Source organism: Opisthocomus hoazin, chromosome 2 (genome assembly GCF_030867145.1).
Source record: "Opisthocomus hoazin isolate bOpiHoa1 chromosome 2, bOpiHoa1.hap1, whole genome shotgun sequence".
Taxonomy (NCBI): Eukaryota; Metazoa; Chordata; class Aves; order Opisthocomiformes; family Opisthocomidae; genus Opisthocomus; species Opisthocomus hoazin.
The window spans coordinates 103,072,692-103,086,815 of NC_134415.1; the positions used below are offsets into that span (position 1 = coordinate 103,072,692).

The 14,124-nt window shown below is 38.1% G+C and overlaps 1 protein-coding gene across 2 annotated transcripts in view; it reads right to left on the bottom strand.

Annotated features, from left to right (window-relative positions):
* Positions 1-14,124, bottom strand: part of PRIM2 (DNA primase subunit 2) — a 128,474-nt gene that overhangs the window by 20,740 nt on the left and 93,610 nt on the right. Inside the window, exons 10-11 of one of the 2 annotated variants that reach the window (XM_075410636.1) lie at positions 2,265-2,391; positions 1,354-1,436 (exon numbers count right to left, since the gene is read on the bottom strand). In XM_075410636.1, coding sequence (XP_075266751.1) covers positions 1,354-1,436; positions 2,265-2,391 — 210 coding nt within the window. The remainder of the gene's footprint in view (positions 1-1,353; positions 1,437-2,264; positions 2,392-14,124) is intronic. The other variant, XM_075410645.1, reaches the window with a different exon arrangement.

The window sequence follows — 14,124 nt, forward strand, 5'->3', positions numbered from 1 at the left end:
TTCGAGGCAAAGCAGACACCGATGGAGACAGTTAGTCACTTTTTTAAGACTCCTAGTGAATCCCAATCCTACTTTACAAGAACAAAAACACACACACACACCACCAACCTAAAGCCCAATTCACATCAAGTAAGGAACTACGTTAAATATAGAGATAATGCCACACTGCACAAATTCACTGAAGAAATAATCTCTACTAAATCCTACCCACACACAGCAACTCAGCTGAAACAGTAAATCCTCACCAACCTTTCCTATGATTAGCAGGATAAAAATCTCAGAGAAGCATCATTTTTTTGATGCATATAAAAAGGAAAAAAACTAAAGCAAAGCATCTCTGGTGCCTGTCAGATATATGAAAGACAGTCAAACGCTTATGTAAATGAACCAGGAGAAGAGAATAAAAAAGCAAAGAAAAAAAACGTTCCTAGGAAAAAGTCTGGGTATTTCAATAATTTATCAAGTATGACTATGAGTGAACTACACTTTAAAACTATTCTCTTTTAATTTGCGTCTTAATCAGATCTTCCAAGGGAGACAATACTTTCAGTAGAACTTTCACATTCTTTTCTATCTAGTTTAACACTGTTGATGTCTGACAAGAAATGGCGACACTCCACATGCACTAAAGACAAAAACTTAACGTAGGTTTTTCCTATGGGCCTAAGGCAGGTTTCAGGCAGTCAATACACACAACTTCTTGCTGAACTCTCTCAGCTTAAGTCTCACCCATATGTCTTCCTCCAGTGAAATGACGGCAAGCAATGGTAGTCACAGTCCTTCAGTACACGTGTATTGCTGCATTGTCCTTGCTATATAAGACACACTTTCAATAGAATGTTCCCTTTTAAAAAGCTGCTAAAAATCTCTTAATTTCACTAGGCATTTCATGTCCTTTTGTTGTTTAGGGGAAGTTAGAGCAACGGATGATTAAGAATGTATGTATGGATTTTAGAAGTTTATTACAGAAAACAATTACTTATGTCTACTGACTACACAGTAGAGTCTTCCACAAGTCACTGCAATGATAAAAATAAATTCTGTTAAATATTGTCAGATTCATTTAAACTTTTTTATCACAGTCCAGTAAAATGAAGTAAAACAAAATTCTGCATTGCATCCACTATAGTGATAAACCAACTCATAATATTAAACAATAAAAGGTGATGACAATAATCAACACATCAGTGGAAGCACTGGAGCCAAAGCCAAGATTCTGGTTTAAACCTTTTACAAGAGGAGATATTTCACAATACATACTGACAAATTGCATATAGCATCCCTACACAAATAGGAAGTAAAATTGAAAAGCACTGCCTTATTAATGAAAGCGCCATATGAAATATGCCTTACCTGAGTTATTCCACTGGGAGGGACCTTGTATGACTGCAGCTTCTGCTTCAACAGCTCAGGATCACTGTGGCGGAATGGGCACCCTGACAGTAAAAACCAAGCAAGCTCACAAACAAGGCTGTTTACCCAGGAATTAGTGCAGTAGACACTCAAGAGACCCGCTAAGCTGTTCCTAATTGTATAACAGCTTATTAATAAGAAAGTTAATTGTCCATGTGTATAATTGCGAACTTTTTTTTTTTTAAATTATTACTCCACTGCATTGTTATCAGGGCACCACAGGCTCAAGAGTTACATCAAATATCCCAACATAAACAGGCCACAATTCTCATTCACTGACAGGAAAAGTGTTTTGGTTAGTTCCTTACTAACAATGACAGTGCTGGCACATTTAATAGCTGTGAAAAAAAACAGGAAGAGACAAGTAATGAGAGGCAACTGGTCTTTAAAGCATAGTCCTTGGTAAAAATATTACTTTATAAATACCTTCGAAAGTTCCACCACCTTAAATGAGTGGGGTTTTTTTGTCCCAGAATTAGTTTTGAGGCACAACTGAATGAATGACTTAATACTAGAATAACGACAGTGAAGCCAGTGCAGGTTTTCCATGTTTAGTCACACAGAGATAGGAAGGTTTAAAGTACCCTAGCAAACTTCACAATTTCTGTATCGTTGAATTAATATCTCAAAAGCATCTGTACATTGAAAGTCTCCTTGCACTGCACGACACAATGTATATAAAACCAGAAGCTATCAAGTGTGATCTAAAGAGAACAGTGCAAGACCACTGTGGCCTTGAAATTACATACACAGCAAAAGAGACTACAGGAGGCAGTAACTTCTCTAGCTAAGGGTTTCTGCTGGTTTTAAACTGTTTTGTTTTCGTCTTGTTTTTTTTTTAAGGAACTCACCATGATAATCCCCTTGACTGGGTGGATTGGACATGATAATCTTCATGCAGCTGTATGGGGTATAATCAGTTCTCTTTCCTTCTTTCCCATAGCTGTGGCGAATGCTGTAAGCATATCCTTTGTCAAACTAAATAAAAACAAAAGAATAAATTCTTACATATTGTGTCAGTGATTCTATCTGCTCTGCAAATAGAAATACTGGATAATAAAATAAATCTTCTACATGTTTTCAAGCTGTAAAAAATAAAAATGGAGTCCCTTGCTGCTAGCTTTGATTTTTATATTACGTGGACTTGTATATGCACATATACATGTTTTACAGACACATCACAAAAGAAGTGTGTAACTGCACTGATTTCAGGTCTTTTCAGCTGATGTGGTAGTTGCTTTAAAGATAATATGATTTAAAGATAAAAATTGTCAATGCCACAATATTAGTAAATGGAGAAAGCACAGTAAATTAAAATCTTTCATAAACATCCGTAAATGGATTGCTTTATCAGGGCAAAAAAACAGAAATATAGATTTCTTTAGTTAGGTTCACATTCTTGTTCTCCCAAAGCATAATGCTTCACATATGCTTTGTTTCAGCACTGAAACTCAATTCATTAGATTCTAAAATGGAGTATACTTCGCTTGTACAAGACAAAGATTTCAGCAAATCTCTTTTGTCTACTGACAGACCACCAGCTCCTCCAATAAAATGAAATCTTCTAAAGTAATATAAATGTAAACAAACATCTATCTTGTCAGCTGCATACAGCACTATCTATATCAATTCAGGTAAGTTCTGTTGACAGTGTTCAATGACATCAGCTCATGTTACTTTCTATGTGGCAATAGGTGACATTAACTTTGTAGTATATTCAGGTACTTTAACATACAGATTCCATTAAGCTGCATCAGCTACTATAAGACATCAAGGAACATTTGTTTAAATACCATATTTCTAGTCCTAAAAAAACCAAATAGCATAAAATAATGTAGCCTCATATTTAGAATTACACACCCTCAGTCTCTCTTCTCCTCAAAAAAGCACGACAAAACATAAAAGAACAACTGTGTTCTTGCTCAATTCAGAATTTTAGTATTAACCTTATGTAAAGTTTTGTGTCTGAATATAAACAACTCCCATAAGAATTGATGTTTTCTTCTCAAAAACCACTTTAAAATATTTTTTTACTCCGGTATTTTACTGATGTAAGACAACGCAATATACTGAGAAAAATCATTCAAGCATACAAGTGGTAACACTACTACTTCAAGGATACTCTCATTTCTACAGATAAAAGTAACTCCCTGTTTGGCCCATGGACTTCCTAACAGTAATTCAGAATATTCATATAGATGTGAAATACTTTGAGCTGCTAAAACAGGTCTAAAATGAAATTGAAAAATAAGTAAATTTCTCTTCTATAACATACATACAATACATACATAAGTCTATAACATACTAGCAAATACATAACAAATGTGTATAAAAATACAAACTACCTTTCAGAATAAAAAGCTAAATTGCACCTGATTCCAAGGGTAAGAAGGAAATTTCTCTATCAAGATGCTGGTCATAACCAAGTCCATGTATCAAGAAGCGTAACATCCAGCACTCATTCCAAATGAGGCTTAAGACATTCAAAGCTCTGAACAAACACTGACTCCTTAATGCTTAACGTGCATTTGACAAAGTGACTTTATTTTAAAAAAATTTAAAAATAAAGGAGGGGGAGAGAGAGAAAACACATATCATTGTGTTTTCCAACCTAGCCGGGGGGAAAGTTCCACCACATAGAAATATCCCCATCTAGTCAACCCTTTTGCTCAAGAGAGAAAAGAACTGGTTAGTTGAATACTACACGAACATGATTTTTGCTAGCAACAGAGTTAGGCTTACTAAGTCTTCATTACAAAGAAGAGTAAGACTGTATGAGGATCTGCTCTAGATGTGTGTGCACGTTCTCGGGAAGGGACGGGGGAACATGTCCCCTCCCCTTAGCAGGGCCAGCAGCAGTTGTTAATGGTATATTTACTCCTGAAAAACAGCAAACAGCAAATACGAAGATGCGCATATCTTAATTCCCAAACTCTGAGTGAATCTGTTCCACTGAAGATGGAGTCTGTGATCCTATAGCCAGCTATTCTTCCATCCAGAAGCTCTGGAACCTTTCCTCCTTCTTCGCAAAAGAAGAATGAAACCATATTTCATTTGCTTCACAAAGGATATTTGAGCAAGCAATTAGATTAAATTAGCTTTTTGTAAGGGAAAAACAAATCTTGAATGCTTCAGGATGTATTGCTTAGTTTGCCAGAAAATTAACACCCCCTTTAACAGTTCTCTATACTAAAATCTTGAGCTGTACTGTTCACATCACTTGCCTTAATGCCCGCAGAAATTATTTTTAGTACCTAATTTATTATTTTATGCCGAGAAGCAGCTCTTGCAGTAAACAGAAACAACAGCTACACAGTAATGCCACATGGCCTTGGGACAGGTTGGATGTTTTCTCATTGCTTTCTTGTAATCCTGTTTGGATCCCGGAGTTTTGCAGTGGCAGGTGGCAGAGAATAATACAGCTACGTGGTGCAAGTTAGCACACGTGCAGTTACATGCTTCACTGAGAGCTTGCTCACCCTTGTGATTCAGCGTTTCTTTTCATCGATCAAGGAAACAGGATTTTAGCAGAGCCAATATCCGACAGGCTGCGTGGTCATCCTTGGTGGGAAGAAACCATGAATTGTGGCATTTCATTTCAGAAAACACATACTGCCAACAGCCCTACCTATACATTGGGGGATGAAATCTATGATCACACTTGCTCTTTCCTAATACCATTACTCTAGGATGTGCACAAATTAAAAACCCCTCAGGAGTAATCCCTTTTGCCAGCAACAGCACCAAGGTATAATTAGTCATGTCTGAAATATGCAGAAGCAAGAAGGCGGAGCTAGGGAACTGTCCCTTCCCATTTATTCTAACACCCCAAACTGAAGCGGTATGATTTTCACAGATCCTTGAACAAATTAAAATTATGTGCAGCACATGTCACGCATGTAGGTGTTTGCAGGGTCATTCTCACTGCTTATAAATTGCTTAGGTTTAACCTGTTTCAGAAAAACAGTTTAAAAAACTGTAAAACTACTATTACAGTATATTCTAACTGCAATCTACTATAAGGTCATTATGGCAAAAAAAACTGTAAAAGGTCAAAACTTCAATTAAGTGATTTGAAAAATCACTTCTTTAGTGATGGCCCTACAAGAAGTTTTGAGGGTTTTATTGCAGCCTGATTGAAAGTTGCTCAGCAATAATGATGCTGCAGGAGTGTGTACATCTCCCTTGTAGTCTGTGTGACAGCTTCCATTGACATGAAAGAGAAGAACACAAAGTGTTCAGTTTGTGTTCAGTTTTGGGCCCCTCACTACAAGCAGGACATTCAGGTGCTGGAGCGTGTCCAGAGAAGGGCAACGAGGCTGGTGAGGGGTCTAGAGAACAAGTCCTTTGAGGAGCGGCTGAGGGAACTGGGGCTGTTTAGTCTGGAGAAGAGGAGGCTGAGGGGGAACCTTATTGCTCTATACAAATACGTGAAAAGAGGTCGCAGTGAGGCAGGTGTTGGTCTCTTCTCCCAGGTAACTAGCGACAGAACGAGAGGCAATGGCCTCAAGTTGCATCAGGGAAGGTTTAGACTAGATATTAGGAAAAATTTATTTATTGAAAGAGTGGTCAGACACTGGAACAGGCTGCCCAGGGAGGTGGTTGAGTGCCCATCTCTGGAGGTGTTCAAAGAACATGCAGATGTGGCACTTCAGGACATGGTTTAGTAGGAATGGTGGTGTTGGGTGGATGGTTGGACTTGATGATCTTAGAATTCTTTTCCAACCTATGATTCTAGAGGCAAAAAATGATTCTATTATCATAGAAAAACTGGGTACATGTATATGCATACCAGATCACCTACTACTGGTAATACCTGAGAGCAGGGATTCTCTGCAACTTTTTAACTGTATGGCCCACATCTCACCTATCTCAGTTATTTTTCCTCTATTTAGCTCTCTGAGCTTTCAAAAATCTGCAAGGCATTTGTAATTTATGTGCTGGGTGGATGGGCCATGGCTTTGATGAGGGAGAAAAGGATCAAGAAATATGTCTTGTTTAAGCAATGGACTGGTTCACCCTGAAACCAAGAAGCTGAGGCAAAGACACCCCTTTACAACATCTCTATCAAAATCTGTCATTCTTATGTCGGAATGTGCAAATCCTGGGACTAGCAGCAGCGTGAACTTTTGTTTTAAAAGACTACAGATCAACTGCCTGAGCTTTAACTGGATCCCTGAAGATACAAAGTTTTTTGAGGACTTCTCTTTCCTGCAGGCATGGCTGCAGGATGCACTTGATGCCTGGTCTGACGTGCACTGCTGATGACAAGTGAGTAGTTTTGACGTTTTACGCATCTGTATTTGTTGCAACGAACCAAGGTGTCCAGCGCACGGCACTCAGCGTGCTAATCCTGGGTATCCCGGCACAGGGGACACTGAGGCTTTCTTAGACTACTTCTCCCTGTAAGAAACTTAGCTCTTAACACTGATCAGTGGGACTGAACCAGTAGTCCAAAGCCAGAATCAAGAAGACTGGGGCACAGTTCACAGGGTTATCTAATAGATGAGTGTACCGTAGCAAGACACTTATATTTTGGTTTTATGTGGTATATTCACGTGAGTATCAGACTAATGCAGATTAATTTCCCTTGTAGCTGTTAGTTAAGACACACATATAGCACATACTATTAGACAGCCTTCACTAAAGACATACAAGTTATAAATTAAAGTATAAGATATAAATTAAAAGGTACTAAAAAAAGATATATAAGCTATAACTTTGCAACTTGTATAGCCTAATACCAAATTACTATGTTCCAGACAACAGTTTAAGGAAATGTTATTTTCAATAAATTCTGATCACATAAATGCACACAAGATCTTTAGATCCGGAATGAGGATGTACGTCAAACAGACCATCTGGCAGGTGTATGCTCTCTGAAGAAAAGCTTTCATCAAACAAAGCAGGGAAGGATGGGTCATGTGTGCCTCATAATTATCAATTTGATACAACTGAACACACTTTCAAAAGAAAACAGTAACAAACAACATTCCCAAGACAATCCAGCCACTGCAGAATAACTATCATGTCATCACTGAGAGTTACTTTCCTTATATCAACTGTCATATTTAGTATGACAAATTACCAAATTAGTATCTGGAAATAAACTAGGTCCTCCATAATTTTTGTTATCAATTCTGATATTCAGCACGTGTATTAGGATGGAAAATAATTTGCTGACAGCCCTTCCAAGACCTGCATGCTCAGGTTTACACTTTTGCAAAACTTTCATGTTTCCATTTAACTACTTTTATATACTCCTCTAAGTTTTTATGCATCTATTCCTTACAGTACTGGGAGATTTATTTATCCGAAGTCTAACAGCTAAGCAAAATGACTGCAGTGATTTTGTCTAGCTTCTTGGCTGACCACCAGATTAGTTCCAACTCTGCAAAATTCAAAGTACTAATGGTTAAATACCTTTTTTTTAAACAGTCATTGGGTAATTTCCTGTCTAAAATTGTTGAGCCTCTATGGATAACAGCTTCAAACTCATAAATTTATCGCACACACTTGTGTATCTTCTGAAATAATTGGTTCACTTTTTCATCCATTTCCTAGGCAGCCACTCAGATCATTACTGTTGGCACTGCTTAGTTGGCATATCTTTTTCCAGGCAACTTTTTTTTTTTTCTTTTTATAAGCTTGCTCTCAAAGTGACCTCAACTTGACATTATATTTTCCCAAGCACGGTTGTCGTTTGGCAGCACAAATAAATGTTTCTCTTTCCGCCAACAATAAAAAGTTTCAATTTACCCTGAATTCTCAACCTGTAGCACAATTTCTACCTTAAAGATACAGATCAGAGACATCAGCTAAAAATGAACTGGAAAATTCCAATATGTTGTGCAGCAGTTATTACAGACCAATTCACATCAAGTACAAAAAACCTCTTCCCCTCCAATGCCAAGTTTTCCAAACTACATCAGACAAGAACTGCTTTGCCGTGGAGATGGCTCCATCTACCACAAGCAAATCAGAAGAGTTTTGATCAGGCAAATTCCTTGTATTCTACCCATGAGTGTAAACTGCGTAGCTAATGAACTAGTTTTTGGGCTACCCCAGACCACTCCTGCAAAAAACGTGACAATGTAGGCTTTTATTTACAGTAGTCTAAGCTTGCCTTAACGTAACTTAGCTAAAGATACAATTTATGTACACCATTTCTCTACACATTTACATGGACCAAGACTCTAAACCAGGAAAAGTATAAAACAGCAGGCTGTCTTCTGCCTTAAGACACTGTACCAAATTATCAGCACAACACATCTGAAAGCCATCTCCTGTAATAACCTGGTTCTTCTTAGGTACATGCTTGCTCATCTATGAAAGATTTTATTAGCTTCTTCAGGACATTGCAATATTTCTTTATAAATTTTTTTTTGTCTGTTGAAGTTTCACATACATTTTATTGAAAAAAATCAGATACAGAACATGCATTTCAAAACATATGGTCAAAGAAGAGACACTGCAATTCAGGCTTGATTGTTTGGAACAAACAATGAAGGAGTTGCTTTCAGACTGAAGCCTCTGAACAGGAAACCGGCACAGGGAAGACTGTTCTCTTGCAGATTGACACTAAAATAAAATTTCCATAGGTGTAACACCTTGTGGAGGTCATAAAGGCAAACCCTGCTTTAAAAACTGCGTTAAACAACAACTAAGAGCATGTAAAATTGTGAATTCGCTTTAACACCCACCAGTAAGAGCAGAATAAAAAAATACCCAGTGATTTTTATTATAACATTTGATTCATTTCTACTTCTGGTAAACTGAAATGTCTTTGTGATTGCAGAATTATACAGCAGTCTTTGTTTAAATATTATTTCTATAGAACATGCTCTGATTCCCTTAGCATAATGTCTTATCTTCTTGGCATAATATCATCTATACATATCTTTTTGTCCAAGAAAAATGCAATATCTGAAAGAAATAAATCCCTTCCATATTAACACTGCACCAATCTCCTAATTCTTTATGGGATTACAATGCCTAAATCATTTCACATAGTACTCCACTAATTATACTAGTAATTCTCCTCTAGTATCATTAAGATTTCCAAAAATTACAAACTTACAAAAAGATAAAAATGGTATGTGTCTATCAGTGAATATCACTGTTTTGACATTACTAAAAAACGTTATTTTTCCTATTTGTTTAACCAACTGCAAAATTTTCAATAACACTACCAAAAAAAGAAAAATCTGAGAGAAAGAACAGCCATTTTAACGCAAAAATCAGTTTGTGGGTGACAATTTCACCCATATTAGAATTCCATTAATTAACATAATTCCATATATTAACAAATTAATATACAATCTTATTGAAAATACTGAAAATTTCATGCTGGTAGCTCAGAGTGTTACTGAACATAGAAGTGTGAATTCCTTGTCATCTCAAGTGAAACAATTACAGAACAAAATAGTCATGTTTATGAATTATAATCATGAATTATAAGGAAATTGGATATTATAGCAAGAAAATAAGTATTTTAGATGGTATTTTACATGGTAATTAACACTGAACAGGTGATGAGAACTTCTGTTGCTTTGTTTTTAAATAGAAGAAAATACTAAATCTTATTTAAAATAAGACTTAAAAGAGCTGAATTTAAATGGCAATACTTGACAGCACCGTAAGAGATACTGTGCTTTTCTGAAGTATTTATAAAAAGACGATGGTACTTTCCTTCAAATAACAAATGAACACTCAATAAACCCGATTACTGTAAACATATTTTATTTTCAACAGATTTCTGCAGACCATTCTCTACAGTTTTAAGGAACTCTTAAGTCTTTCAAATATCAGGGAACAACCTTGAATCCTTTACTAAGTATTTACTCCATAACATACTCACTTAAAAAGTTTAATATGAAGGGAAAAAAAATAATCCAATAATCAATTTCTAAACCAAGGAATCTCACTCAGATAGTAAAAAAACCCCACACCACACTTCTGGTACTCCATGAATTAGAAGCATACCAATGCCCTTCAGATTTTCCTGCTGATGTTTTTCAATCAGTGTTTCTCACATTTCAGTATTCAGAGAAGTTACCTGATCTAACTTGGCAGTCACCTTCAGCAGAAGGTAAGGAGTAGATTAACGGGGCTATTCATTTCATCAGAAGTAGCAGACACAGAGTAAGAGCCCCCAAAACATTCAATGTCAAAGGAGAACACAGAAAGCATTATCACTGAAAGAGATGTAAGCGTATTAACAGATTGCAAAGTAGACAGAAATTTGGCATGTGGTACAATAAAAAACGACTACGAAAGCTGAACAGAAGTAGAATAGTAACTAACTGTATGCATCTATATGGATAAGATTCAGCTCCAGACATCTAAATCTAGTCGTCTCCCGTTATTTTCAATGGATGTCAACGCAATCAGAGGAGGCTGGGGAGGAATTCAATTTACCCTAATGCAGGCTCCTAGAGGCTCATTAAATACATCATTCTTTAGACACTATTGACTGTATAGACTAGATACTTGTTGATCATAATGGCAGCTTAGGATCTCCGTGTAAAGAGTACACATACCAAGGAGAAAAGAAATTCAGGAAGTCCGCATCAGAATTGGGAGAAATCCACGCTTACACGCATACCATTGCAGCATGTACTACAGGTTTTCAGAGAAGACAGATGAAGACCGAACAGAAACCCCTGCAAAGTTGAAAAACCTAAATTCCTACTGCTTATCCAAACTCCATCAATACTCTAAAGGAGTGCTCTCATATGATGCTCTGTAGTTTCATTCGAGCACAGTGAACACGTAATGCATTTACAGTCTGTTTTGGTTTCGGCTGCCGCCGGCAACAAAAGCGCCACACGGCCGCCCCTCCCCCCGCCGGGGTGCGGAGGAGAATGGAAAGAAACAGGCAGAAACTGGTGGGTCGGGATAAGGGCAGTTTAACAGAACAGCAAACAGAGGGAAACAGGAACAACAACGATACAGATAAGGAGAAAACACGACAAAAACAGACCCGCTCTCTCAGACCACACTGGCGCCGCACGCTCCCGAGCCGCGAGAGAGTTCCCGCCACGCCGCCCCCCACCACTGGAACCCAGCAGGACGTCCCATGGTATGGAATACCGGGCTCTGTTTGGCCAGGTGGGGTCAGCCCCCACCCCCCGGCTGTGCCCCTTCCTTGAGTCCGGTGAAAATTAACCCTGTCCTGGCCAAACCCAGGACACAGTCTCATGTAGCTCATGATCTATTACACTGTAGCATATACTGCAACCTACATCAGCATGTACAATAAACACCTAAACGTATAGGGAAGAAATAGAAAACTAATGTCAGCATGGAGACACATTCTCATTTTGTGAGGAATCCTGAAACATATCCAGCTGGACTCTGGCTATAAGACCAACCAGCAACAAAATGCAGGACTGGCACACCAGGTTTAGACTGCATGCAAAGAGAGGGTTTATTCTTACTAGCCCGTCACAACATCTTAAAGCTGTGGGTGAGAACACAGAGGAATTCAGCAGACCAGACTGCAACAGGCCAAGTGGACTTCAGAAGAGATTAGACGAGAGTCACTACTCTCAGCTCCAGTTCGTACCCTAGATACCTGGGATATCTTCTGCTTCACAGAAACTAGTCCAAGGTGAATATCAGACAGAAAATAGTTATCCTTTAACTCAACAGACTGGCATAGCAGGCTGCTCATTCTAGTGATAATCATTTTCCTCATAAGTAAGAAGAGAGAGTACATCAGAAAGCAAAGCTATACAAACAGCCGTACTACAAAGTGGAAATTTAGCAGGGTATGATGACTCCCAGGTCACTGGGACAGCAGAAGAGAAACTCACAAATGAGAGCAGGTCTGAGGAAAAACTGTCTCAGCCATTCCAGGCAATCAACATTAGCAGAACCTGCCTCATTTTGAACAAAACTCTTGGCATTAAAACAACAGACACATGGTTGACCAGAGCACCAGAAGTGAGTCCAAAGGAACAGTGCACATTGATCTACTCTTGAAGAGTGCTGCTGCTGGGACAGGCTGTAATTCACCCATGGTAGGGCGTTTCCAATTTCAGGATACTGGAATTAATCCAAGGAAGCCTGGCTCATTATCTAATACTTTAGTTCTACTTAGTACATCTATCAGAGAGTCAAAAGATCTGAGCAAGTTCACCACAACAGTTCTCTGTCTATGCATCGTTTCCAAAGAGCACCAATGTCCTGACACAGCGGATGACATGTGCTCACTGACTTGTTCATATTTACCAGCTGGTTGAACTACGCAGCATTGTCTAAATATGCCATCTCCAAAGCAGAGACTGGAATGTTTTGCACACCCTTTGGACTACTTAAACTAGAGTTCTTCCCTTTTAAAACCATGTACCATGCATAGGGAGTTCACCTGAGCAAGATCCCCATCTTGACTGATTAGATGTTATTGAATTACTTCATTAATTTATTACTGCATTCTCTTGCACGCACTCTCACAGTGTAGCAATGTTATTAGGAATCCTTTACAGATAGTTATTCCTCAATCTATACACTGATCAGAATGACATCTGAAGCCAAGTTCAACATTAGATGACAAAAGGCACATACAAAGCAAGGTGAGTCAAAAAAACAAAGGCAGGCTGCCTTCATTGATCATGCAGTCAAGAGGTAAATGCTGTTACCATCAGGTTACAACACTCCACCAGCAAAGCAGTCATTCATCAGAAATCTATGAGTGACCCAATCTAGTCTGTGACGAGATACAGTAAAGTCCAAGAGATTAAATTTTATCCCAAGCCTCAGATTTGCAGAAGCGGCAATGTCACTCAAAGAGATCCAGTGACTTGGGCTGAAGAATATCCCTTCAACCAATCCAAGTGACAAAAGTTATCAAAATCTGATACAACTGTGGCAAAAAATTTAGCTTTTACTAAGACATGGTTAAACCTCTTGGACAAGGATCAGTGTCAGAACAGAAGGATATTAAGTGCCCAATCATGTAATGTCTCAAGATACCAGCAAATCCCCAGTGTAAGTGCAGCTAAGAAAAGGAAAATGAATTTTCTGGGTAAACCGATCATTGAAAAAAACATATAATTCTTAAAATAAAACTAGAAGGAGGCTGAGTAATGAATACGTTTCCTCAGACTGACAAGCATTCCATATGTCTGCTCTTGAAACATGTACACTTAACTTTTTTGATGCAGTCATAAAATAACAAAAACAAGGCACCAAAACACAAAAACGTACACAGAGATTTGATGTTTGTCAACCCTTCAAAACACAGAGTAAACTAGATATTGGAGCTCTCCAAACAGCATGGCTTGGCTCAAGAATGCTGGCATTCTCTCTGTAGAATCTCTGCTGTGAAAATTTTTTTGCTTATTAACAGTACAATAAAAGACAAAATCACATTTTGAGATTATGATCAAAGAAAACAGAAGTGCAGAAAAACAGATTAGCCCTTGCTGTCATAACAAGAACTGCTTTCACATTAAGACCCTTTTATATCTTTATATCTTATGCACAGAGCACACTGTAATCAAGACATAGAATCACAGAATAGTTGGGGTTGGAAGGGACCTTTAAAGGTCATCTACTTCAACCCCCCTACAATGAGCAGGGACATCTACCACTACATCAGGCTGCTCAGAGCCCTGTCTAACCTCACCTTGAATGTTTCCAGGGATGGGGCATCTACCACCTCTCTGGGTAACCCTTTTCAGTGTTTCAACACCCTCATGGTAA